The sequence below is a fragment of the Gadus chalcogrammus genome, chromosome 21 (assembly GCF_026213295.1).
Source record: "Gadus chalcogrammus isolate NIFS_2021 chromosome 21, NIFS_Gcha_1.0, whole genome shotgun sequence".
NCBI classification, from domain to species: domain Eukaryota; kingdom Metazoa; phylum Chordata; class Actinopteri; order Gadiformes; family Gadidae; genus Gadus; species Gadus chalcogrammus.
This window is the reverse complement of record NC_079432.1, coordinates 2,895,424-2,922,907: the sequence shown is the minus strand read 5'-3', so window position 1 is coordinate 2,922,907 and position 27,484 is coordinate 2,895,424. Positions and strand designations below refer to the sequence as shown.

Genomic DNA, 27,484 nt, shown 5'->3' with positions numbered 1-27,484 from the left:
ATGCACAGATAGTGATGGACACGCACTAGCTCATGAACGGCTGTAATGGCTTCAATAACAGCAATTACTGCTGGGGTTCAAACGGTACCTCACCTTCGCAGAAGGCTCCCGTGCTCTAAATGGAGCGTCAAGGTTTACGAGGTATATTTTAGATTCTGTTGTGTTGTTGAATCCTCGTGGGAATAGGAGTGTGTTTTTATGCTATGTAGCTTTTGGCTAAGATGTGCTGAAGTGAGGGTTAGGGTTGGAGAGAGGAAAGAGAGAGGTGGTGTGCAGTTGTCCGTTCATCTCACCCCATTTCAACTGTAATGTACACAGCTGACCTCAGAACTTAACTAGCCCATCAAATCTGGTCAGGAATTTTTCCACAGCTTTGGTTTCCACTATGAAAACCGGATTGGGTCAATTTTGGTCTCCTTTTAAGCTTGTCATTTTATATGTTGTTATAAGTTGTTATTATCTTTATTTGTCAATCTCTTTTTAAGTTCTATTCCTGTCCTGTTTTGACCCACATTCTCTATAGGGGATAAATGAAGCACATTTAATGCGACTTGGATATTGAAGGCAGTTCATTCTGTTGAGTACTCTCTTGAGTACTGAGTACTCTCTTGAGTACTGATTATTTTAAACCAGGTAGGTTGTTTTATGTTGAATATAGGTTCTGCACCTAAACTCCTGGTAAACAGGGGGCCACTGATGACTGTAACCTCTGTTAGTTTAGCTGATGAGGTTAGGCTAGCTGATGAGGTCAGGGTTAGCTGATAGGCTTAGGGTAAGCTGATGAGGTCAGTGTTAGCTGATGAGGTCAGCGTAATGGTTAGCTGATGAGGTTATGGTTAGCTGATGAGGTTATGGTTAGCCAATGAGGTCAGGGATAGCTGATTTAAAATCCTTACCAAAAATGGAGTTTCCAGTTTTTTTTCTAATCTATTTAATTTAATTGTATTGTATTTATCTAAAAGTGCGCAGCTACATTATCCTGGCCCATAGTTCTAGATCTCTTTGTTGCTCCCATGAACAATTATCCTTAGAATCTCCATTAAAATGCCTTAATTTATATCAGAATCAAAGAATTTATGGAAGGAAAAGGATTTTGAACATTTTTTAATTCAGTTTGAAATCAAAGAGGAGAGAGAGAGAGAGAGAGAGGGAGAGGGAGAGGGGGAGAGAGAGAGAGTCATTCAGCCAGTGAAGTTGTGGGGCAGCCAGACATGTGTGCTGGTTTTGACGGTATCTAAAATAGGTTTGTTTTTGAAGTCAGCAATTCCCAAAGCAAACATAGTATTAGGATACAAAGCCCACAGCGTGGCTGTCCTCAAGTCATTCTCCTCTCGCTGCCTGTTCGATTCCTACTGCCTGGTGCTAAAGCTTAATGAGGTGCTTAATGTTCCTGGTGCTTAATGAGCAGACGAGCGCCAGTGGTGGTTAACCTGCTGCTGGGTTGAACTATCACAATAAAAGCCCTTCTCCTCCTTCCACCACCACCTGCCAATCAGGTCGCGGGGATCCACCTCCTGTGACCAACCAGAAGCCTCGGTTTGGTTTTGCTACTTGTTCTCCTTCTGCACCTCCGTCTCCGCCCCTCTAATTGTCCGTGGGCCCCAGTCTTGTCATTATTCACAATTGGTGAAAGTGGTGCGTTGATCTCAGCTATGAGCTGTGGCCCGCTTTGACGTTGTTGTGGAAACAGCCGTGGTGTTTTTTTAGGGGATTCATAAAAAGACAAGTTGAGACCGTGCAGTCATCCTCCTCCCGGCTCCGGCTCCCTGATGAGTCTGGAAAGTCTCGCGCTCGCCAAATTGGGCGCCTGATTAGCATTTCAGACGCACTCCGTCGGAGTGGATCTGCTCGGTTTAGTGGCAGCGAGGCATGGAAAAGGGATTTGAAATAATAAGGGATTCCAATATCTGGTGGTGGCTAGGAGCCTGTTGATGTCCAATATAATAGTAATACGTAGTGGTGGCTAGGAGCCTGTTGATGTCCAATATAATAGTAATATGTAGTGGTGGCTAGGAGCCTGTTGATGTCCAATATAATAGTAATACGTAGTGGTGGCTAGGAGCCTGTTGATGTCCAATATAATAGTAATACGTAGTGGTGGCTAGGAGCCTGTTGATGTCCAATATAATAGTAATATGTAGTGGTGGCTAGGAGCCTGTTGATGTCCAATATAATAGTAATAGTGGTGGCTAGGAGCCTGTGGATGTCCAATATAATAGTAATATGTAGGGGTGGCTAGGAGCCTGTGGATGTGTGATGCCACAGGTTGTCATGTCGTTGGACGAGGATGAAGAGAGTAGGAAGAAGGTATGATCCCTGTCTGTCTGTCTGTCTGTCTGTCTGTCTGTCTGTCTGTCTGTCTGTCTGTCTGTCTGACTATGAGCTCATCAGGGAGTTCCTCATCCAGAGAAACCTTCATCTGGGACTGGAGGCCATCTCAGCATTTCATGATGATTGACTTGGTTGATGATTGAAAACATTCCCACTGCTGCTCGCCTGAGTTTCTAAAGGGCAGCTGGACTGAGTGCAGTCGCTGCAGGAAGGAGATCACTAGAGGAGTTGACATGTTAACCACTATGTTTACAACCAGGTCTACCACATGTAATACAAGTAGTACAGTCAACACGAGAGATAACATAAATCAACATCTACTGTAACGGCAAATGAGAACCTTGGATTTCTTGAGCAGCAAACCTCATCACCGAAGTTATCATCTAGTTAATGACTTTCACTAGCTCACAGTATCTGTCGTCTATCTCAACACGGGCGCCATCTTGTTGTATACAGGAAAAGCGTGTTTACCTCGTCGTCCTCACTTCCTGTCTCCGACCAGTGAGACGAGTTAGAACAATTATAAAATAAGAGGGCTGAAAGATGTCAACCTGAATCTAACTCTCTGTAGAAGACGTGTTTAAGAGTTAAGTGTTTGACGTAATAAAACAGGTCTTATTGCATCAGAGAGGGGGCACAGATCAGCATTTTGACACACTTAAGTCACAATGAAACTTTCTTCAAGACTTGTGCTGATGAACGGATTTCGTGTGAAGACCTCCTTCATCTGGGTGGGAATGCACACTGTTATGATGAAACTCTTAAATGTCCTGATGCGTTTGGGTTTTTGATGTTTGTTGTTCGCTGGAAGATAAGCTTCTGTTTACTGCCAACAGAAACACGCGTGGCCAAGCCATCGCACGCCCAGACCCGCCGCTTTCTGAAATATATTCTTTACTTTCTGAAGGAGAGACGAGTTCTGATCGTAAAAATGCACCCAAGAACGCAACAATTAGTGGGCTGCAAGATGTCAACGGGAACCCAACGCTCTGCAGAAGACCGTCTGAAGGCTTCGACTCCAGGGAGGGGTGTCCTCAGGGATTGGAGACCACCAGTCTGAAGGCTTCACCTTCAGGGGGGGAGGGGTCCTCGGGGGTTGGAGACCACCAGTCTGAAGGCTTCACCTTCAGGGGGGGAGGGGTCCTCGGGGATTGGAGACCACCAGTCTGAAGGCTTCACCACCAGGTGAAGCCTTCTATCTCTGTCTCGCTCACTCTTCCATCACTGCATCGGTGACTCTCCCAACCCATCTGTAGCTCACCACAGTATGTCTACCTCACTCTCACTCCTGTTGGTTTGTGGTGTAGACTGCTCTGGTGCTTCTGGTTTGGGTGGATCTCTGGGATTCAGATTAAACTGGTTTAGTCTGGCCTCCGGTTATGGCGGGCGGTGGCCGGTTATAAACCACTTATTCGGCCGCTTCTGTGGTTTATTAATTATGTGGTATATTAATTATGTGGTATATTAATCTTATTTTCATTTTCGTCTTAAGAATGAGGCTGGTCTTCTCTGATAGGATCTTGTTTTTTATCCAGAGACGCAAGACCCTGACCTTTTGCTGAAGTTCCCCCATTAGGGTTCAGGTTTTATATCATATCAGGTCACGTGGATCTGCAATAATAGATTTAGAATACAAAAATAAATAGAATACAACTAAATACATAATGAATAGTTATTAGTCCTACCACATCGACCATGTTAAAATAGTTTGGCCACAGAAGGCCTACCACATCGACCATGTTAAAATAGTTTGTCCACAGAAGGCCTACCACATTGACAAGCTTATAATAGTTTGGACTCAGTAGGCCCACCACATTGACAATGTTATAATAGTTTGGACTACAGTAGGCCTAGCACATTGACAATGTTATAATGGTTTGGACCACAGTACCACCTTTTCATAGAGAATCAAAATAGTAGTGGATAAAATATTATGTTGATATTACGGCCTGTAAAAACTGAATGTAACCTTTGAACTGAGAGCTGATTCAGAATGACGAGTGCTGAGGCGGTAACTCAATGCTGCTCTCATCAGAACGTTTAAACACTGCTGATGAAACCCTTTTCTGCGGTTCTAAGAGGATTCTTTAAGGCTGTGATGGCTGTTAGGGTCAGTATTACCTAGTTCTCAGCAGGTTGTCTCTCTCCACACGCTCCCTTTCTGTCGGCAGCCCTGTTTATTACTCTGACGTCGTGGATTTAAACAGCCGGAAGTTGTCAATGCGTTAACCGACAGATATCGTATTACATCCATCAAGCTAAAATTGGATAAATGCTCTTTTTGCCATGAAGGTGCCATCGCAATATTCCAAGAAACGTCCAGACTCTTGGTCATGCCACATTTGTTCTTGTCCTGTAATGTTGTAGATGAAGAATAACAGAATTAAGTCTCTTTGGTCTTTCTGAAGACCATCAAAGTTCGGTTTAGCGTTTGAGGGCCGCCGGCCACAAACCTCTGATATAACCACCTGATATAAACACCAGTGGCTCAGAAAAAGGAGCCCTGGAAGGAGACCGTCAGCCTCCGATCCCGCTGAGAACCACAAGCCTCTCGCTCCAGACTCTCGCTCCTCCATTGTTCCATCGTGACTCACCAGATCTTAGGCGTGTCTTTTAATCGGAGGCCTAAACGTCCAATTAAACTCTCTGCGTGGTTAAACCGGAGATAAAGCCCGGATCTCAAGATTACTCTCTCGCTTACTATCTCACTCCCAATCTAACAGTCTCACTCCATATATTTCTCAATCACTATCTACTGTCTCCATCCCTATCTAACTGTCTCACTCTATGTCTAACTGTCTCACTCCCTATCTAACTGTCTCAGTCTACGTCTAACTGTCTCACTCCCTATCTTAACTGTCTCAGTCTATATCTAACTGTCTCACTCCCTATCTAACTGTCTCAGTCTATATCTAACTGTCTCACTCCCTATCTAACTGTCTCAGTCTATATCTAACTGTCTCACTCCCTATCTAACTGTCTCAGTCTATATCTAACTGTCTCACTCCCTATCTAACTGTCTCAGTCTATATCTAACTGTCTTACTCCATATCTGACTGCCTCACTCCCTGTCTAACTGTTTCACTCCATATCTGTCTCACTCCTAATCTAACTATCTCACTCCCCATCCAACTGTCTCACTCCCAATCTAACTCACTCCCTATCTGACTGTCTCACTCCCTATCTAACGGTCTCACTCCCTATCTGACTGTCTCGATCCCTATCTAACTGTCTCACTCCCTATCTAACTCTCACTCCCTATCTGACTGTCTCACTCCCTATCTAACGGTCTCACTCCCTATCTGACTGTCTCGATCCCTATCTAACTGTCTCACTCCCAATCTAACTCTCACTCCCTATCTGACTGTCTCACTCCCTATCTAACGGTCTCACTCCCTATCTGACTGTCTCACTGCCTATCTGTCTCAGTCCCCATAGTCTGAGGACCGGTATGCTCTGAAGAACCAGGTCTTCCTCTGCGTTGAGTGGTTTATCTTCATCCTCTCTCTGACTGATCATGAACCAGGTCTTCCTCTGCGTTGAGTGGTTTATCTTCATCCTCTCTCTGACTGATCATGAACCAGGTCTTCCTCTGCGTTGAGTGGTTTATCTTCATCCTCTCTCTGACTGATCATGAACCAGGTCTTCCTCTGCGTTGAGTGGTTTATCTTCATCCTCTATCTGACTGATCATGAACCAGGTCTTCCTCTGCGTTGAGTGGTTTATCTTCATCCTCTCTCTGACTGATCATGAACCAGGTCTTCCTCTGCGTTGAGTGGTTTATCTTCATCCTCTCTCTGACTGATCATGAACCAGGTCTTCCTCTGCGTTGAGTGGTTTATCTTCATCCTCTCTCTGACTGATCATGAACCAGGTCTTCCTCTGCGTTGAGTGGTTTATCTTCATCCTCTCTCTGACTGATCATGAAGCTGGTGAAGATAATGGCAGTTTATCACGTCAGAAGGGGCGTGTCCAGGAACAGGAAGTGGGCGTCTGGAATGACGGCCAGACCCCCCCCCCTCCCCAGGGGGCTGAGTGATCCCCCCCCCCCCCTCTCCAGGGGGCTGAGTGATGACTAGAGGTTATTGACCTCCCTAGACCAGATCAGTCGCTCCCAGAGCCCCTAGATCAGGGGTCTCAAGGACTCAGGACATGCAACTCAAAAATTGGGACTGTCGTGGCAAAAACGGGACACACGGTCACCCTATCACAAGCGATAAAAAACCGTGGCTAGCGACTCAGCAAAAAAGTGTGTTTGACAACAACGCGCAGGCCGCACTAGCACTACACTTTGATGTCAAGTAGTGGACCACAAAATATCATCCCGCGGGCCTCAATTGGCCCCCGGGCCGCGAGTTTGAGACCCCTGCCTTAGATCGACCAGGGGATTTGGTTGAAAAACTGATCTACATTGCTTTATTATCTTCTCAATTCATTGTTTTCGATTGTTATTTATGCACTCATGAAGTGAGCCTTTTATTTCTGACGCTGTTCTCTAGCTTCTCTTAGTTTTTGTCGCCCTCTCCTGGTGGGCAGGTGTTGCTGTAACACCTGTCTGTGTTCTGGGTGAAGGACGTCTCTGCACCGTTAGTCCACAGCTGGACCACCAGGGGGCAGCATGTTCCAGTCTATTCCGTTGAGCTGATTCCTCTTTCCAGCCCGTCAGACTCATAAGCTCATTCATCAGATTCATCCGTTCATTTTGACCTACAACCCGGGTCACCTTTCAAGACAGACAGGTCATGTTTAAATGACAAGAGATTCTGGATCACGCACCGTTGGAACAAAGGATTCTACAGATATGAGGCCAAACACACGGTCGCCTTCTGAATGAATACAATTCATATTGCATGATGTGAACGGGTTTATGACCCTTCGTCTCCAGCCGCTTATAATCTCATGTTCAGATCCTGATTCGAGCACATCGTGTGACAGTTGTGTTTCCTGTTAACTCAAAATTAGATAACACATTGCAATGCAAGAAAGTTCAAGTTCTCTGCGTGGAGTGGTTTATCTTCATCCTCTATCTGACTGATCATGAACCAGGTCTTCCTCTCCGTTGAGTGGTTTATCTTCATCCTTTCTCTAACCACGAAGCTGGTGAAGATAACGGCAGTTGATCCGGAAAGGAGAGTGTTAGGGTAAGTCCGGCTAAGTTAGGGTAGGGTTGAAAGATGTCAGTATGGTGTTAACATAAGGATTTGATTATGATAGCTGCTAGAAATATGCTTCCTCAACTTTCAACTCTTGGATAAAATAAATAGACGGTTTACTGTTGAGGGTGTCTGACCCTTATCTGAGAGGTTCTGGGTTCGATGCCCAATGTCTGAAGCCTTCTTGTAGGCCTCCTTGAGTCCAGGCGCCCTTCATTATGCCACTATCTCAACCAGTGGAACTCCTTGGATGAAGAATCTGCTCAGCGGCTCGTTAATAAGATAATAACAAGATGATAACGAGCTACTAACGAGCTAGCATGTCCTCCATCCAATCCACCACTGAGTTAGCTTGGTTCTCCAGGGCTGTGCGGCTCTAACTCCTGGCGTGTGTGTGTGTGTGTGCGTGTGTGTGTGTGTGTGTGTGTGTGTGTGTGTGTGTGTGTGTGTGTGTGTGTGTGTGTGTGTGTGTGTGTGTGTGTGTGTGTGTGTGTGTGTGTGTGTGTGTGTTTGGTGTCCCCTGGGAACAGAGGACGCCGGGACCTACTTCCCCAGCGTGAAGCGGGACCCTGGGCGCTACCTGCAGCCCTGCTCCGAGGAGGTGAAGGCGTGGCTGCGCAGCATGAAGGAGGCCGGGAAGGTCCTGCTGCTCATCACCAGCTCCCACAGCGACTACTGCCGACTCATCTGTGAACACGTCCTGGGGTGAGGGCCAGACGGACCCGGACCCCTGCCCTCTGGGCCCCAACACCCTTTACTGGGGGCCACTGTACCCCAACACCCTTTACTGGGGCCCTGTACCCCAACACCCTTTACTGGGGGCCCCTGTACCCCAACACCCTTTACTGGGGGCCCCTGTACCCCAACACCCTTTACTGGGGCCCCTGTACCCCAACACCCTTTACTGGGGGCCCCTGTACCCCAACACCCTTTACTGGGGCCCCTATACCTTATTATTTGGACATTATACCTTAATACTTAATACTATGACAGCACTGCAACATTTGTTCAATCACAAACAAACACACACACACACGCACGCCTGCGCGCACACACACACACACACACACACACACACACACACACACACACACACACACACACACACACACACACACACACACACACACACACACACACCCTGCATACGTACACACACAGAGAACACACACATGGTTGAGTAGAATTCCAGGTCTGGACCCTCAGGTCTGGAGTTTTTCCCCCAACTTCCGGCATTCCTTACAGTCCTGGCATGCCTCTGGTGATTCAAACGCTCTCCTCTCCTCTCCTCTCCTCTCCTCTCCTCTCCTCTCCTCCTTAATAATAATATTACTACTTTACAGGGAAGTTATACCAAACTCAATGATATTGATACTATACTACTTAAAACAGGGAAGTTGAACTTAACCTAATAATACGACCTTAGACTAAGATGGAAGTTATTCCCTAGCTCTTTAATAATGGAGTAACTTGTACCTCCTACACTGCCCCACCGTGGGAGCCAGGCCGCCACCTCCGGCTGCCTTAACAGCTCTGTCTTTATAGGTCTGGAGTCCAGTCACACAAACCCCTTTTGTCCCAGCCGGCTCTCTGTAGCGTCTGGTTCAGACCCCACTTAGCAGAGTCAACCCGGGGCTTAGGCCTGTTGCTACGGCCAGAGCCGCACTCACGCCTCATCACGCAGGAGGGAACGATAGCCACATCACACCCATGGACCCACGCGGTGAGCCACGCTGCTGCCGGAGCTGGAGCAGGAGAGAGCTAGAGAGCACACGCTGTTCATCGGGACGTCTGGGGCACAAGCACCGGATGGCAACAAGGATTCAAAGGAGATAGGTTTTAGATGTTTTTTTTAGATAATTACTGTGGAGAGATATCAGTTTATTAATTTTGAGAGATTGAGAGAGATTGTGGGGTGGTAGAGTAGTAGCTTGGGAGGTAGAGCGGGTGGACAGGTAACCGCAAGGTTGCTAGTTCGATGCCCGGCTCCTCCTAGCTGAGTGTCAAGGTACATAATACAATACACTTTATGATACATAATAATATGGGTTAGGTTTAGTTTAACCTAAGGGTTAGGGTTAGTTAACCTAACCTAACCTTAACACTTCTAGGGGTTAACCTAGCCCTAGGGTGAGGGTTAGTTTAACCTAAGGGTTAGTTAACCTTACCTAACCTTAACACTACTAAAGTTAACCTTACCCCTAGGGTTAGTTGGGGGCGGGGTTTTTCTGGATCTCAGAGTCACTTAAGGCTACTCCCCTCTTAACCACTTCCTGCCAAACGGCAGACTGGCTGTTCTGTTTCTCCCAGCCTCCTCCCCCTCCTCCTCCTCTACCTCCTCTTCCCCCCTCTCTGCTGGAACAACATCCCCCCCACCCGACCTTTGACCCCACCAGCATGTGTCACCTCCCATAGAGAAGGCATGTTGGGTCCTGGCCCAGCTGTGTGTGTGTGTGTGTGTGTGTGTGTGTGTGTGTGTGTGTGTGTGTGTGTGTGTGTGTGTGTGTGTGTGTGTGTGTGTGTGTGTGTGTGTGTGTGTGTGTGTGTGTGTGTTAGAGTAGCTGCTCTCGAGGTTCCGGTCGTCATGCCAACGTGACTGAGGAAGTGAAGGCAGACCCTTTATCTGTCAGACTCTGAGGGCTGGGGGCCGCGGGCCACTCAGCGCCCACTGGGGGGGGGGCTCCCACTAGGGGGGGCTCCCACTGGGGGGGCTCCCACTGGGGGGGGCTCCCACTGGGGGGGGGCTCCCACTGGAGGGGCTCCCACTAGGGGGGGCTCCCACTGGGGGGGGGGACTCCCACTGGGGGGCTCCCACGGGGGGGGGGGTCCCACTGGGGGGGGCTCCCTTTAGGGGGGGGCTCCCACTAGGGGGGGGGGGGCTCCCACTAGGGGGGGGGGGGCTCCCACTGGGGGTGGGTCCCACTGGGGGGGGCTCCCTTTAGGGGGGGCTCCAGGTGGGCGGCCATCCTGATTCCATGTGTTTCCATGCTGTTACCATTCAATGGAATCAGCATGGAAACACATGGAATCAGCATGGAAACACATGGGAACATTTGTTCCCATGTGTTTCCATGCTGATTCCATGTGTTTCCATGCTATTTCCATGCTGATTCCATGTGTTTCCATGCTGATTCCATGTGTTTCCATGCTGTTTCCATGCTGATTCCATGCTGATTCCATGTGTTTCCATGCTGATTCCATGTGATTCCATGTGTTTCCATGCTGATTCCATGTGTTTCCATGCTGATTCCATGTGATACCATGTGTTTCCATGCTGTTTCCATGCATTTCCAAAGCTTTAATCGGGCCCTTCAGCATCAGCCTCGGGTGAACGAACAAAGTTCACAAAATGCCTAATGGTACCTTAATGCTTCATACTTAACACTTAATACTTAGTACCTACCCAGTACATTAAGTATTTCTCATGTTGTTATCCACATGAAAACAGCAAATGGTTCTCTGCTGTCAGCTAGTTTTGTTAAACAACTCCCTAGCAAACGTTGACATGTTTACCTCGTCTGTTGATGTTAGCTGTTCTCGTGGTTAGATGTGGAATATTTGCCGAGCATCAACACAATGATGAAGAATTAAAAGAGTCTGAATGTCTACACTGTGTGAAGGAGGTGAAGGAATAGGTTTATATTAATCTGTCTACCTTCCTTGATGAGGATTTGATCAAATATTTAGTTATCACCGTCACTTGGATAAAAAAAATTGGAGATCTTCATGAGGATTTAACGAATTAGAAGATTATAAATGTTGCATTTAAATAAGAGTATATAAGAGTTCCCATGCTGTTCCCATGCTGTTTCCATGCTGATTCCATGTGTTTCCATGCTGATTCCATGTGTTTCCATGCTGTTTCCATGCTGATTCCATGTGTTTCCATGCTGTTTCCATGCGTTTCCATGCTGTTCCCATGCTGTTTCCATGCTGTTTCCATGTGTTTCCATGCTGTTTCCATGTGTTTCCATGCTGTTTCCATGCGTTTCCAAAGCTTCAAACAGGCCCTTCAGCATCCGCCTCGGGCAAACGTACAAAGTTCACAAAATGCCTAATGGTACCTTAATACTTCATACTTAACACTTAGTACCTACCCAGTACATAAAGTATTTCTCATGTTGTTATCCATATGAAAACAGCAAATCGTTCTTAGCTAGTTTTGTTAAACAACCGCCTTGCAAACATTGACATGTTTACCTCAGTCCAAACAAATGCGTGTGTTGATGTTAGCTGTTCTCGTGGTTAGATGTCGAATATTTACCGAGCATCAACACAATAATAAAGAATTAAAAGAGTCTGAATGTCTACACTGTGTGAAGGAGGTGAAGGAATAGGTTTATATTAATCTGTCTACCTTCCTTGATGAGGATTTGATCAAATATTTAGTTATCACCGTCATTTGGATTTAAAGATTTGGAGATCTTCATGAGGATTTAACAAATTAGAAGATTATAAATGTTGCATTTAAATAAGAGTAACAAATTAGATAAATAACGACGGAAAGATATCAATATTACACATATGAGTAAAAAGGAAGGTAAATAAATAAACTGCATGTCAACATTCAGAGTGTTTATATGGGGTACATTAGTAATCCATGCATTGATCGTCGTTACAGACTAACGAGGTCAGGGTCAGGTAACCCCTCCTACTGGGTCAGGGTCAGGTAACCCCTCCTACTGGGTCAGGGTCAGGTAACCCCTCCTACTGGGTCAGGGTCAGGTAACCCCTCCTACTGGTTCAGGCCTCGGGGCCCCCTGTCTCTTGGCCTCCTGTCTCTGGGCCACGGGGCCTCCTGTCTCTTGGCCCCCTGTCTCTTGGCCTCCTGTCTCTGGGTCCCGGGGCCTCTGTCTCTGGGCCCCGGGGCCTCTGTCTCTGGACCCCGGGGCCTCCTGTCTCTGGGCCCCGGGGTCTCCTGTCTCTGGGCCCCAGGGTCTCCTGTCTCTGGGCCCCCGGGCCTCTCTTCCCACTGTGGGCCTGGCGGGTAGAGAGCCAGTGACGGTCAGCTCTGAGTTGTGGCCTAGCGAGGCCCAGGGGCTGTGACTCACGGCTAGCCGCCACATCCTCCTGGCACCGCTAACTGGCATAGCTAGCTTGGCATAGCTAGCTTGGCGTCGCGAGCTTGGCATCGCAAGCTAGCTTTAAGCCACTATGCAGTGGCCTTCCAGCCTCTAGGCTAAAGATGCTCGTCATCTAGCCATCTACCCAACATCATGGTGACTGTGTACTTATGAACACAATGAAAATATCGGAAATAACTGCTACACAGTATAGCAAATAAAGTGAACTAGACCATTGGCACTAGAATGGTGGAAGAGTGGGCCGATAGTGTACAGTCCTTTAGTATGAGGACGTCTCAGAGGACTCCAGGCCGGACAGCCCTCAGCTCTCAGAGGGGGGAGGGGGGAGGAGACCGTGGGAACTGAGCCCCAACAGGGGCTTCCCTTCCTTAAACATGAAGAATAACAATTCTATGGAAAAATACAAGTGAAGTAAAAAAAAAAAATCCATTGTTCTTTAGTCGTTTTAGCTGTTGCTTTTATCCTTTTAACTTTTTTACATGAATGAGCAGAATCTTCGGGTTGCGTTCCACACACCTTCAGCCTTGCTAGAACATCATCCATCCACTAGAAGTCGCTACACTAGCTAGCATGCTTCGACGAGTAGCTTAGTGCAGTGCTTCGTCGCGCCAGCTTCCTCAAATGCAGTGGCGCCATCAACTCGTCACAACGTTTATTCTGAGGACCTGTCGGAGGTCGTCCATCGGCTAACGGCCATCTTGTTTCTGTGCTACAGGAAGGACTACGAGGATCTGTTCGACATCATCATCACCAACGCGCTGAAGCCCGGGTTCTTCTCCCTGGTTCCCCACCAGCGTCCCTTCAGAACCCTCGGTGAGCGTCCTGTCCACCCCCCCCTCGCCCCGAGAATGTCCCGATAAACAATACAAAGGACTTTACTATAAAGTTTGCTGAATGCCGTCAAGGTATCCGTTAATATGTACGTTGTAGTGTCGTTTTCATACATTAATACGATATACGTTACGATATACGTTACGATAAACGTTACGATGCACATTACGATATTCGTTACGATGCCCCGTTACGATACGTTACAATATATGTTCCGATATGCTTTACGTTAAGTTACGATACACATTACGATGTACGTCACGATGTACGTTTTGAAATGCGTCACGAAATACGTTCCGATATACGTTGAGATACCTTGCGTAATATGTTACGATAGATGTTACGATGTTGTTTTGATATTACTAGTATGTGTTACAATATACTCTATGATGTACGTTATGATACGTTACGATATACGTTACGATAAACACTGATTTACCTTGTTGAAATACGCTGATATTTGCGCGACGATAATCGTTGATTTAGTTCTGACATACACTACGATATACGTTGCAATATATGTTAGGATATACATTGCAATATATATGTTATGCTATACGCTGCGATATGATATGCATTACGCCGTTACAGAATATGTGTGTAAAGTCTTGGTCCAATCACAGCCCTCGGTCGTACCGGTACGTTTCAATCGCTTCCTATGGAGTACTGCAGTCCCGAGGTGGGTTACAAGGCCAGGGGTGGACCGGCACATCTGGAGGTTCGGGAGATTTCCCGAGCGGCCAGACCATTGCAGGCAAAGCCGGCAGGCGGTCATTTTTCAATTTAAGAAAATAAGAATTAATTGAACCCGACTATTTTGTTCAAATAAACGTACAGCTATGATGTTTGGGGTCAATATGACCCGAGCAATGCAGAAAATTACTGTAACTAAAAGTCTTAAGTAAGTTTCTCTCTCAGCTACCGTAGGCCTCTCTACTGACCATCTTTATAGCCCAGTAAATAATACATGAATGCCCCTAACCTCCCCTTATACATCAAGTATTGATTGAATATGACTATTGGGAAATATGCAAATCACTGTACGATCTCATTCATTGACCTAAAGTGAAAAGCACCCCATCCCACATACTGCAAGAATTATCAGAGGTCTCGCGGTTATATGTTTGCCCTAACCCCCCGTGCTGCGAGAATGATCAGAGTTGTTGAGAACTGTCGGTGAGCTCTCGTGGGAAATATGTCCTGCCTCTCCCATTGCTTCTTGAATGATCAGAGATCTTGTGGGAACTGTTTTCTCCTTCCCCCCCCCCCCCCCCACACACACACACACACACACACACACACACACACACACACACACACACACACACACACACACACACACACACACACACACACACACAGAGAATAGAATAATAGTGCTGATAAAAAATCCGAACAAAAAAACACATGCAATTTCTAATATGTTGTACATGTACAAGATTGCTTATCAAATATCTGCCTGTGATCTTCACAAAAATTCTGACCACACGCACATCCCTATGTTGACATGTAGTTGCATTGCACATATCCACTGGGTAAGGACTCGTTTTTATTATTTTACACAGTGGCAAAATTCTAAACGCGCTATTCCTGCGGTCTCAGTAAAGGCCTCTCCCTCCCAAAGTCCCGGGCTAAATTTTGGTCCCAGTAGATCACTGTTCACAGCCCTATATAGTACTGTAGGTTCACAGCCCTATATAGGGCTGTAGGTTCACAGCCCTATATAGTACTGGATGTTCCCAGGTCGGTTCACAGCCCTTGTCACACAACGTATTTGGTCAGTTTAAACGTATCAATCAGTAATCAGGTAAAAAATGTATATTTAGACCTAAAACCCTGAAAGCATTCAGCGCCGGAGGTCAAAAGCAGGCGGGAATTCTTGTCCAGGAATTCTGCCCTCCTCTGGAATGTCATCAGTGGACAGGGAATGGAAGTGTGCAGCAGATCCAGCTGCTAAAATGTTCCCCTTCTCTGTCTCCCTCTCTCCCCCTCACTCCTCTCCCCCCCCCACCCGCTCTCTAAATATTGCCACGTTGTCAGAAGACCCTGTTGATGATTCCTGTAGGATCTAGTAGGGTTCTCCTCTCTCCCGCTGGTTCTTACCCTGGTCATCCAGTGACACATGGATTGGTCAGTTAATGACCTTTATTTTGAACTTTATTTTTAAGGACGCAATCATTTCCCACTGTGTTCCGAGATGTGTGGCTCTTCAATGTCTAGGATGAGGGAGAGTTTTAAAGCTATGAGTGCAGAGCCGCTCAGAGCGGGCCAGTTGGGAACGTTTATCAAGAACCGCACATCAGAACCACTGATCAGAACCGCCCTTCAGAACCTCTCATCAGAACCACTGATCAGAACCACTGATGAGAACCACTGATCAGAACCACTGATCAGAACCTCTCATCAGAACCACTGATCAGAACGGCTCATCAGAACCACTGATCAGAACTGCTCTTCAGAACCGCTCATCAGAACCACCGATCAGAACTGCTCTTCAGAACCGCTCATCCGAACCTCTTTCTCTCGAACCCCTCCTAAGAACCGCTCATAAGAACCTTTCATGAGAACCTCTCATCAGAACCTGATTAGAACCAATCTTAAGAACCATCAGAGCCTCTCCACCTTTACACCGCGTTCCCTTGGGTTCCCAACGATACGCTGAGTGAAGTGAAGCCATATGGACAGACACACTTTAATATAACGGTCTACATCTAGCGTCCGAGTGCGGACAGTGAAGCGCTCCGCATGTTGCCCGTTCCCCGTGCGGCTGTTTGTTTAGAGGTTGATTCATGCTGAATTTCCTCACGTTCGCCGCCATAGTCACACCACGTGTGAAGAAGAGCAGACTGGTTCTAGAGATATGTGAAGGACACACGCACACACGCACACGCACACACACACACACACACACACACACACACACACACACACACACACACACACACACACACACACACACACACACACACACACACAGACTCCTGGATTCAGAGGGCGCTGGTGTGTTGTCTGTTGGAAGCTGCTGCACACATGAGACTCAAGCGCCTGGATCTCTACTGCTGAGGCGAGCCAGGCTCTTAAATATTGACTTTAGGTGGCAGGCCTGTAGGTCTCAAAGCACAGAGCAGAGAGTCCTCACGGAGGGCTTATCTAGATCCTGGCTCTGCTTAACACGACAGCTCTCAAACCATTTACTGCCCCCCCAATCTCTCTATCTCCTTATCGCTCACGTGCTTTCAGTACCTCTCTCAGTCTACCTGCCTTTCTTCTGCACTCTATTTTTTTTAGCTCTCTTAGAGTGCAGTGTCTCTCTCTCATATTCTATTGCAGACTCTTTGAAACTCCCTCTCTCTCTTTTTGGCTCTTTTCTCTCCATGTCATTCTCTCAGAATTGTTGTCTCTGAAGCCTCACTGCTGAGGTCTCCGCTGTGTGTGTGACAATGTGTCGGGCCCGTCTCACCTCTGCAGAGTAATGCCCTAGTACCCAGGCCTCCGGTCTTTAGACACGCTCTCAAACTGCACTGCATTCCAAACCGGTTCTAATGCATCATGTGAAGGAGGACTGGAAGAGGTTACCCAGCATAGTTGCGCTGTGTGTGTGTGTGGCAGCATCAGTGTGTGTATCTGTGTGTGTAGTATCAGTGTGTGTAACTGTGCGTGTGGTATCAGTGTGTGTGTGTAACTGTGTATCAGTGGGTGTAACTGTGTATCAGTGTGTGTAACTGTGTGTGGTATCAGTGTGTGTAACTGTGTATCAGTGTGTGTAACAGTGTGTGGTATCAGTGTGTGTAGCTGTGTATCAGTGTGTGTGTGTGTAGCTGTGTAACTGTGTGTGGTATCAGTGTGTGTAGCTGTGTATCAGTGTGTGTAACTGTGTGTGGTATCAGTGTGTGTAGCTGTGTATCAGTGTGTGTAACTGTGTGTGGTATCAGTGTGTGTAGCTGTGTATCAGTGTGTGTGTGTGTGTGGCACTAATGCAGACCAGCCTCCCTCTGGTTCCACTCAGGTTCTGAATCTCCCTCCGTTGCCGTGGTGACGTAACGGCGGTCTGTTTTGACCGTGTCAGCAGGTCTGGTTCAGCTCTGAGCCACAGCCAGTGGATTCATCCCTCACTTAGCAGTCAGGGTGAGAGGGTGAGCCTCACCCTCTCACCCTGAAGCTACGCTCTGCGTTGAGTGTCGGGATGGAGTTTTAAATCAGAATATGATCTATTTTCATGTGTTTTGATCGTAAAGTCGAAAGGTTATTTTGTGTCGCTTTACGAAACGCATGTCAAACAAAGGTAAACAAATAGCATTCCTCAGTCATAGCCTTGTCCTCCAAAGATGGCCGCCGCATGACCCCCCCCCCCCATCCTCCTCCATCTTTGTGGTACAGTGGACGACGTGGAGGAGAGCGAGGGCCTGCAGGCGCTCGACAAACCCGGCTGGTACTCCCAGGGGAACTGGCCTCACCTCCACCAGCTCCTCAAGACCATGACGGGCAAGCCGGAGCCCAAGGTAGGCTCCCCATCCCGTCCCAGCCAGGGTTTCCTTCCAACCAGGGCTCCATGGAATGCCATGTCTGTCAGTATCAAATGATATAAAAGCGCCAACCCTAGTGCTGGAGCTCAGGGCAGCTGCTGGAGCTCAGGGCAGCTGGAGCGTTCCTCACACAGGTGTCGGGAGCTTCTCCGTCGACCGCCAAGCCGCCGGGCAAAGGGCCGGGCTCGCCTGCCAATCATATCGCAGGGATCTCACCCTGGCGTGAGACGGGCGCACCTGCAGGCTGCTGGCTGCCCCCCTCCCAACCCTCTACATCCCTCCACACCTTCCAGACCGATGAAAAACATCTCTCTACTTTCTCTCCTTTATCATATCTCTCTACTGTCCCTCCTATATCATATCTCTCTACTGTCCTTCCTCTATCATATCTCTCAACTGTCCTGTATCATATCTCTCTAATGTCCCTCCTGTTTCATATCTCTCTACTGTCCTGTATCATATCTCTCTACTGTCCTTCCTCTATCATATCTCTCTACTGTCCTGTATCATATCTCTCTACTGTCCTGTATCATATCTCTCAACTGTCCTGTATCATATCTCTCTACTGTCCTGTATCATATCTCTCTACTGTCCCTCCTATATCATATCTCTCTACTGTCCTTCCTCTATCATATCTCTCAACTGTCCTGTATCATATCTCTCTACTGTCCTGTATCATATCTCTCTACTGTCCTGTATCATATCTCTCTACTGTCTCTCCTCTATCATATCTCTCTACTGTCCTGTATCATATCTCTCTACTGTCTCTCCTCTATCATATCTCTCTACTGTCCTGTATCATATCTCTCTCCTGTCTCTTCTGTTTCATATCTCTCTACTGTCCTGTATCATATCTCTCTACTGTCTCTTCTGTTTCATATCTCTCTACTGTCCTGTATCATATCTCTCTACTATCCCTCCCATGTCAGTCAGTCAGTCAGTCAGTCAGTCAGTCAGTGAGTCAGTCAGCCAGCGTCAGCAGAGTCTAAACCAGTTCCCTGAGATGTGATCATAAGACGTGTGGTTGATCTCTAAGCTGCGGAGGTTGGGGTGGGGGAGGTGGAGGGTGAGGGAGGTGGAGGGTGAGGGAGGTGGGGGGTGAGGGAGGTGGGGGGTGAGGGAGGTGGGGGGTGTGGGAGGTGGGGGGTGAGGGAGGTGGAGGGTGAGGGAGGTGGGGGGTGAGGGAGGTGGGGGGTGAGGGAGGTGGGGGGTGAGGGAGGTGGAGTAAAGGAGTGGAGGTCTCTGGGTCACCAAAAGTTAGTGGTGGTAGTGTTGGAGGGGGTGGTGGTATTGGAGGGGGTGGGGGTGGTGTTGGTGGTGGTGGGGGTGGTGTTAGTGGTGGTGGTGGTGGTGGTGGTGTCGGTGGCGGTGGGGGCTAGACCCCCGGCCTAGGGGGCCCTGATGATGTCATCCACTCAACATCTGCCCTGTTCCACTGTGTGTGTATTGGTGTGGGGGGTCCGTCGTGTTGAGGTCCACTCCCGTTAAGCAGCTTGTGGGGGTTTGACGGTGACTCAGGCTGAGAGGAGCGATCAGAGGGACTCCCTCCCTCCCCCTTCCTGCTCCATGACTCATTATGCTTTCATTTCTCTCGGATGGTCAAAAACATTGCTATGACAACCGGGGATAAACAAAGTCTCATGGAATTCTGACTGAATGCACTGAAAGAGGAGAGTGGGGAGATATGCAGCATATATAGGTCTCCCTTACCTCAGCGATGAGACTGTCCCCTGTCCCCAGGTGGTGTACTTCCTGTCCCCAGGTGGTGTACTTCCTGTCCCCAGGTGGTGTACCTCCTGTCCCCAGGTGGTGTACTTCCTGTCCCCAGGTGGTGTACTTCCTGTCCCCAGGTGGTGTACTAAGTGTTGGTGTACTTCCTGTCCCCAGGTGGTGTACGGAGTGTTGGTGTACTTCCTGTCCCCAGGTGGTGTGCTGAGTGTTGGTGTACTTCCTGTCCCCAGGTGGTGTACTTCCTGTCCCCAGATGGTGTACTTCCTGTCCCCAGGTGGTGTACTGAGTGTTGGTGTACTTCCTGTCCCCAGGTGGTGTACTTCCTGTCCCCAGGTGGTGTACTTCCTGTCCCCAGGTGGTGTACTGAGTGTTGGTGTACTTCCTGTCCCCAGGTGGTGTACTTCCTGTCCCCAGATGGTGTACTTCCTGTCCCCAGGTGGTGTACTGAGTGTTGGTGTACTTCCTGTCCCCAGGTGGTGTACTTCCTGTCCCCAGGTGGTGTACTTCCTGTCCCCAGGTGGTGTACTGAGTGTTGGTGTACTTCCTGTCCCCAGGTGGTGTGCTGAGTGTTGGTGTACTTCCTGTCCCCAGGTGGTGTACTTCCGGTCCCCAGGTGGTGTACTTCCTGTCCCCAGGTGGTGTACTGAGTGTTGGTGTACTTCCTGTCCCCAGGTGGTGTACTTCCGGTCCCCAGGTGGTGTACTTCCTGTCCCCAGGTGGTGTACTGAGTGTTGGTGTACTTCCTGTCCCCAGGTGGTGTACTTCGGAGACAGCATGCGCTCCGACATGTTCCCCGCCTCCAGCTTCGGGCGCTGGGAGACGGTGATGGTGGTGGAGGAAATGGAGGGCGAGGGTGTGCCCACCAGCGCCGCCGCCAGGGCTAACCAGGCCCAGACCCAGACCCAGGACCAGGCCCAGGACCAGGACCAGGCCCAGGCCCAGGCCCAGGACCAGGACCAGGACCAGGACCAGGACCAGGACCAGGACCAGGAGACCAAGGCCAAGTTCGAGGTACTATGTTCTCTGTTCTACACTGAGGATTATTTTTATTATTGAACTACAGTGTTCTCGGTCAATCCAAAATGTTAATGAACCTAAACCTGAATGTTTAAGAAAGTGAAAGTGAGGAATGGGATTGGAAGGCCCTGGGTCTATCCTCAGGGCCATCCAATCCCTGTACTCCCAAAGCGAGAGCTGTGTTCGCGTCCTCGGCAGCCAGTCAGTTTCGTTCTCAGTGGGTGCTGGTCTCCGGCAGGGCTGCGCCTTGTCACCAATCCTGTTTGTGATATACATGGACAGGATATCGAGGCGTAGTCGTGGTGGGGTGGGGTTGCAGTTCGGTGGTCTGAGGATCTCGTCACTGCTTTTTGCAGATGATGTGGTCCTCATTGGATCATCGGCCTGTGACCTTCAGCACTCACTGGATCGGCTGGCGGCCGAGTGTGAAGCGGCTGGGATGAGGATCAGCACCGCTAAATCTGAGGCCATGACTCTTAGCAGGAAACCGATGGATTGCTTACTCCGGGTAGGAAATGAGTCCTTAGCCCAAGTGAAGGAGTTCAAGTACCTCGGGGTCTTGTTCGCGAGTGAGGGTACTATGGAGCGTGAGATTGGCCGGAGAATCGGAGCAGCGGGGGCGGTATTGCGTTCGCTTTACCGCACCGTTGTAACGAAAAGAGAGCTGAGACGCAAGGCAAAGCTCTCGATCTACCGGTCGATCTTCGTTCCTATCCTCACCTATTGTCATGAGGGCTGGGTGATGACCGAAAGGACGAGATCGCGGGTACAAGCGGCCGAGATGAGTTTTCTCAGAAGGGTGGCTGGCGTCTCCCTTAGGGATAGGGTGAGAAGCTCAGCCATCCGTGAGGAACTCGGATTAGAGCCGCTGCTCCTTTACTTAGAAAGGAGTCAGCTGAGGTGGTTCGGGCATCTGGTAAGGATGCCCACTGGGCGCCTCCCTTGGGAGGTGTTTCAGGCACGTCCAGTTGGGGAGGAGACCTCGGGGAAGACCCAGGACTAGGTGGAGAGATTATATCTCAACACTGGCCTGGGAACGCCTCGGGATCCCCCCGTCAGAGTTGGTCAATGTGGCCCGGGAAAGGGAAGTCTGGGGCCCCCTGCTTGAGCTGCTCCCCCCGCGACCCGACCCTGGATAAGCGGACGAAAACGAGATGAGATGAGATGAGAAAGTGAGGATTTGTCTTTCTTAAGAGAATATTTATATCTGTGCACAATTATTAGGTAACTATTAGTGTGCACAATTATTATGCAACTAAATGAAAAAACGAAGATTTCCCATCTCACTTGTTTATTTTATTTATTTTTAAAGTGAGAATAATAAAACTCGAAATGTATTTCTGACACGTCAAAAAAATTATCAGTGACCAATATAGCCACCCTTCTTTTCAATAACTCTCACATGCCTTCCATTCATGAAGTCTGTCCGTTTCTTGATCTGTTGACGATCAACTTTTTGTGCTGCAGCAACCACAGCCTCCCAGACACTGTTCAGAGAGGTGTACTGTCTTCCTTCACTGTAAATCTCCCGTTTAAGCAGGGCCCACAGGTTCTCAACAGGGTTTAGGTCAGGTGAGGATGGGGGCCATGTCATTATTCTTTCATCCTTAAGGCCTTTACAGGCTAGCCATGCAGTGGAGTACTTCGATGCATGTGATGGAGCATTGTCCTGCATGAAAATCATGGTCTTCTTGAAAGATGCAGACTGTTGCCTGTACCACTGCTTGAAGAAAGTGTCTTCTAAAAACTGGCAGTAGGTTTGGGTGTTGATTTTGAGGCCATCTTCAACCCGAAAAGGTCCAACTAGCTCATCTTTAATAATACCAGCCCGTACCAGTACCCCACCTCCACCTTGCTGGCGTCTGAGTCAAAGTGGAACTCTGTGTCCGTTACTGATCGAGCCACGGGCCCATCCATCAAGAGTCGCTCTCATCTCATCAGTCCATAAAACCTTTGAAAAATCTGCCTTCAGATATTTTTTGGCCCAGTCTTGACGTTTCGACTTGTGTGTTTTGTTCAGTGGTGGTCGGGTTCCAGCCTCTCTTACCTTGGCCATGTCTCTAAGCACTGAACACCTTGTACTTCTGGGCACTCCGGGTAGGTTGCCGTTCTGGAATATGGCAGCACTTGAGGATAATGGGTTCCTGGTAGCTTCACGTTTGTTTCTTCTCAAATCTTTAATTTGCGTCTTTTCTTCGAAATACGTTTCTTGCGACCCTGTTGGCTATTTGCAACGAGACGTTTGATGGTTCTGTGGTCACGCCCCAATATCTTAGCAATTTCAAGAGTGCTGCATCCCTCTGAAAGACGTTTTACAATTTTTGACTTTTCAGAGTCCGTTAAATCGCTTTTTTGGCCCATTTTGCCTGAGGAAGAGAAGCTGTCTAATAATTATGCACACCTTGATATAGAGTGTTGATCTCCTTAAGCCACACCCTCACTCATTACGCAAATGCACATCACCTGGTATGCTTAAATCCAATAAGCACTAAGGTTTATACATCTTGATGTTGGAAAATATGCATAAAAATTATGATATGGCCAAAACACTCACTGGCCTAATAATTGTGCACACGGTGTACATTCCCAGCCGGCAGCTGTTTCCGTTTAGCGTGAAGGGCTCTCCCCCGTCTCCCCCTCCTCCTCCCCCTCCTCCCCCCTCCTCCGCAGCTTTCCTTTCTCTGGAAGTGTGACTAATCACCCCCAGACCCCCGCAAACCCCTCCGGACCCATCAGACCCCCCAGACTCCCTCAGACCCCCCCCCCCTCCATGGGCACGAAGACATGATGCGGACCCATGATGCACCTGTGTTCGCCTGTGGACTAGATGGATGTGTGTGTGTGTTTGTTGGCTCTACCTTAACATGGATGTGTTTGTGTGTTTGTGTGTTTGTTGGCTGTTCCTCCACATGGATGTGTTTGTGTGTTTGTTGGCTCTTCCTCCACATGGATGTGTTTGTGTGTTTGTTGGCTCTCCCTTAACATGGATGTGTTTGTGTGTTTGTTGGCCCTTCCTCGCCGTGGATGTGTTTTGTGTGTGTGTAAGCCCTTGACCCCGGGGGGTTGGTCCTGAGGTGGGGGGTTTACGGCCGTGTTTAACACAGCGATAGTTTCAGTCTCCGGCGGGCGTGTGGAGGCCTGCTAGGCCCAGCGTGCCGGGGCCCGGCCGCGCAGCCCGCGGCAACGATTACGTAACATTCCTGCACGCCAAAATCCAAAGATGTGCTCGGAAAGGGTTTGACAAAGCCCGCTAACACAGGCTCTCTCTCTCTCTCTCTCTCTCTCTCTCTCTCTCTCTCTCTCTCTCTCTCTCTCTCTCTCTCTCTCTGTGTCTCTCTCTCTCTCTCTCTCTGTGTCTCTCTCTCTCTCTCTCTCTCTCTCTGTCTCTGTCTCTGTCTCTGTCTCTGTCTCTGTCTCTCTCTCTCTCTCTCTCTCTCTCTCTCTCTCTCTCTCTCTCTCTCTCTCCCTGTCTCTGTGTCTCCGTGTCTCCGTGTCTCCCTGTCTTCCTGTCTCTGCCTCTGTCTGTTTCGCTCTCTCTCTACCCTGAAGTGGTCTCTGGTTCACTAGAAGGTTATCGATGCTCACAGGATGTTGTTCTTCAGACTGCAAAAACAAAGCTGCTGATTCAGCGCTCCTCTGATGTTGCGACGGATGCTGAAAGAGACGCGCTGCGGAACTTTGCATGATTTGGCTTTAGCTCAAATTGAAGTCAATAAGGAAAGGAAGAATCTAGAATCGATATATATTATATATCGATTCTATATTATAGTAGAATATAGAATACATACAATTCAAGTCCAGGACGCCAGCCAATTTAATTTGGTCTGTGCCGACCAATGGGGTGAATATGAAACGAGAAAACCAATTGGAAAATGTGAAACAAATTCGGTTTTTGCTTCTTTTTCGCTCTTTGTGTCGACAACATGACGGGCTCACGGAGCCGGTGCTCTCTGCTGCCCCCCCTGGCCAGAGGGCCGGGATACACTGTCTCTTTAAGATGGAGAACGGTGAGTCACCGGCTGGTGGTGAGAATCCCAGGAGGGGATTGAACCGCTGCCCAATACTGGAAGACATGACAAGCTGACATGGTGTCGGCGGTCTGGACCCGAGCTTTGGGGGCTGAGGGTGTAGGGCAACTGATCACAAACCTCCAAACCAGCAGGGGGGGGTCTCTGGCCAGCACTGGTCTTTTCTATTAGCAAAATAGTATTTTCGCAAGATTATTTGTCTTATTTTTATTTATTTATTTTTTAAAGATAGATATCAAATATCATATTTGAACATTTGTTTTGCAAAGGCACTCGTGAATACATGTTATAAATATTATTCATGGTGTTTCAGCTGTGACACTAACTAGGCGTTGTGTACGTGAGCGCTGAGCCCACGACTTCCTGTCGCCTGAAAAGGGAGGGAGGAACCTCAAGGACCGGTTGTATTCAGCGCGTGCCCTTCAAGCAAATACTAGGAAAAAATATAGATGTTTTCGCAGAAGCAAGTGTGCAAGTAGGTCTTTGAGTGTGTTCCAAATGCGAAAGCGCATTTTGAACTTTGAACTTGTGCACCTTGTTGTTTTTAGCTGTCATGTTAGACTGAGCTTTGTTGAGACGTATTCTCAGTATCTCTTACTAACTACTGTACACACTTTAGAAATACAAATATTACACCAGCCTATTCACTGTATCCACTCCCGCGTTCACTCCTATGTCCAATACCGCGCTCACTCCTGTATCCACTCCCGTGTTCACTCCTGTGTCCACTCCTCTACCTCTTCAGGACCAGGGCATGAAGGCCCCCTCGGACTCCTCCCGGCAGTGGGGGTCCTACTTCATGGACGCCCATAAGAGCTCCGGAGAGGCAGGAGAGGGGAAGGAGGAGCAGGAGCAGAAGCTGACCTGGTGCTGCCACAGCATCCATAAGTACAGCACCATGGCCATCCCCAGCGTGGAGCACATCGCCGGTGGGGCGCACGCACACGCACGCGCGCACACACACACACACACACACACACACGCACGCACGCACGCACGCACGCACGCACGCACGCACGCGCACACACACGTGGAGCTGAGACACTGGGACTCTGAGGTGACCTTTGACCTTTTCCCCTCAGGTCTTCCCCTGGACTACAAGTTCCCTCGCTTCTCCCCCGACCGGCCCCCCACCAGCGGCTACTACCCTCGGCCCCCCGACTCCCTGCAGGGCGGACGGAGCCAGGACACGTCATGAGGAACCACCCCACCCCAATTACCTCCACCTCCTCCACCTCCTCCATCCCCCCCACCACCGACGACACCACCACCTCCTCCTCCTCCTCCATCCCCCCACCACCGACGACACTACTACCACCAACACCACCTCCACCTCCTCCACCTTCATCAACGTCATCACATGTGCCTCCACACCCCTCACCCCTGACCCCCCCACCCCCAGAGCCCACAAACACACACACACACACACACACACACACACACACACACACACACACACACACACACACACACACACACACACACACACACACACACACACACACACACACACACACACACACACACACACACACACACTCTACGGTCCACTCTGCAGCAGCAGTTCTTGTGCTGCAGAGGAATGTGAATGTAGTCCTCCGTGTCCTCTGAACGTCGTGGCGTAGTCTTAATGTGTACCGTACATGTGGAAATACCACTCGTCAAAATAAGTGCGTGTGAAGTAGTGAGTCAACAGCTCAGCAGCTAGTTCTAAAAGACGCATAGCGCTCCCTAATCTTATTGTGAAGGGCACATTTATAAATACCAATGCACCAGTTATTGATCAGCAGAGCTTTTCTAGGAACATAAGAATGCTGATGCTTACCACAATAAAAGTCCTACTTCTCTTTCCTTTTTCCTTCCTGAATATGATTTATCAAACCTCGGGTAAAAAAATTATTTGTGTGGCACTCAGTGTTATTATTACACCACTTATTAGTTTGGTTTCTGTTTCATCATATATGTGTATTTTAGTAACTGGGATATAATATTAAAGTCTGATGTTTTCCTGTTGCCAGTATTTTGTGAAGTTGTTAATCGGGACATTGTTCGTAAAGAAATGAATGAGTCAAATCCCATCTCTCCCGTGCTGTGTGTGTCAAAAACCATACCAGCATCCAGAACCATGAGGTGAATATTCCTCATGCTTGATGTTCTCATCATATTTTCCGTGAAATGTGTTGGAGTGAAACGCGAGTCCTCTCCTTTCCCTCGGAGTGACACTGCGAGATGCTATAGCTGAGTCTCGAGTGCTTGTGCGGCTGGTTTGCGTCACTTGTGCCATAATGTGTGTTTAAGGTGAGCTCCTGGTAAAGGGGGGGGGGGCCGGCCAGAGTGATGCTGCTGTAGCACTCGGGTCAACCTGAAGGGGTCCCGCAGCGCGTTAGCTATACGGGGGCATCGTGTGGTCTCCAGGGGCCGGAGGAACACGGCGAGTTGTGTTGATGTTCTGGCAATAAAATATAACTGGGATTTTTGATGCAGTGTATCGTGTCTTTATTGGCTGCCGTGCAGAGTGAGCCAGAAGTACTGACTAACCCCACTGTGAACCAGAAGAATTGACTAACCCCACTGTGAACCAGAAGTATTGAATAACCCCACTGTGAACCAGAAGTACTGACTAACCCCACTGTGAACCAGAAGTATTGAATAACCCCACTGTGAACCAGAAGTACTGACTAACCCCACTGTGAACCAGAAGTATTGACTAACCCCACTGTGAACCAGAAGTACTGCCTAACCCCACTGTGAACCAGAAGTATTGACTAACCCCACTGTGAACCAGA

At 48.6% G+C, this 27,484-nt stretch overlaps 1 protein-coding gene across 1 annotated transcript in view; it reads left to right on the top strand.

The window, feature by feature from the left end:
- Window positions 1–25,946, top strand: part of nt5dc1 (5'-nucleotidase domain containing 1) — a 43,069-nt gene extending 17,123 nt beyond the window's left edge. Inside the window, exons 7-12 of the mRNA XM_056580744.1 lie at window positions 8,015–8,189; window positions 13,284–13,381; window positions 17,777–17,898; window positions 20,407–20,664; window positions 25,444–25,627; window positions 25,781–25,946. Coding sequence (XP_056436719.1) covers window positions 8,015–8,189; window positions 13,284–13,381; window positions 17,777–17,898; window positions 20,407–20,664; window positions 25,444–25,627; window positions 25,781–25,896 — 953 coding nt within the window. The 3' untranslated portion in view covers window positions 25,897–25,946. The remainder of the gene's footprint in view (window positions 1–8,014; window positions 8,190–13,283; window positions 13,382–17,776; window positions 17,899–20,406; window positions 20,665–25,443; window positions 25,628–25,780) is intronic.
- The last annotated feature ends 1,538 nt before the right edge of the window (window positions 25,947–27,484 follow it).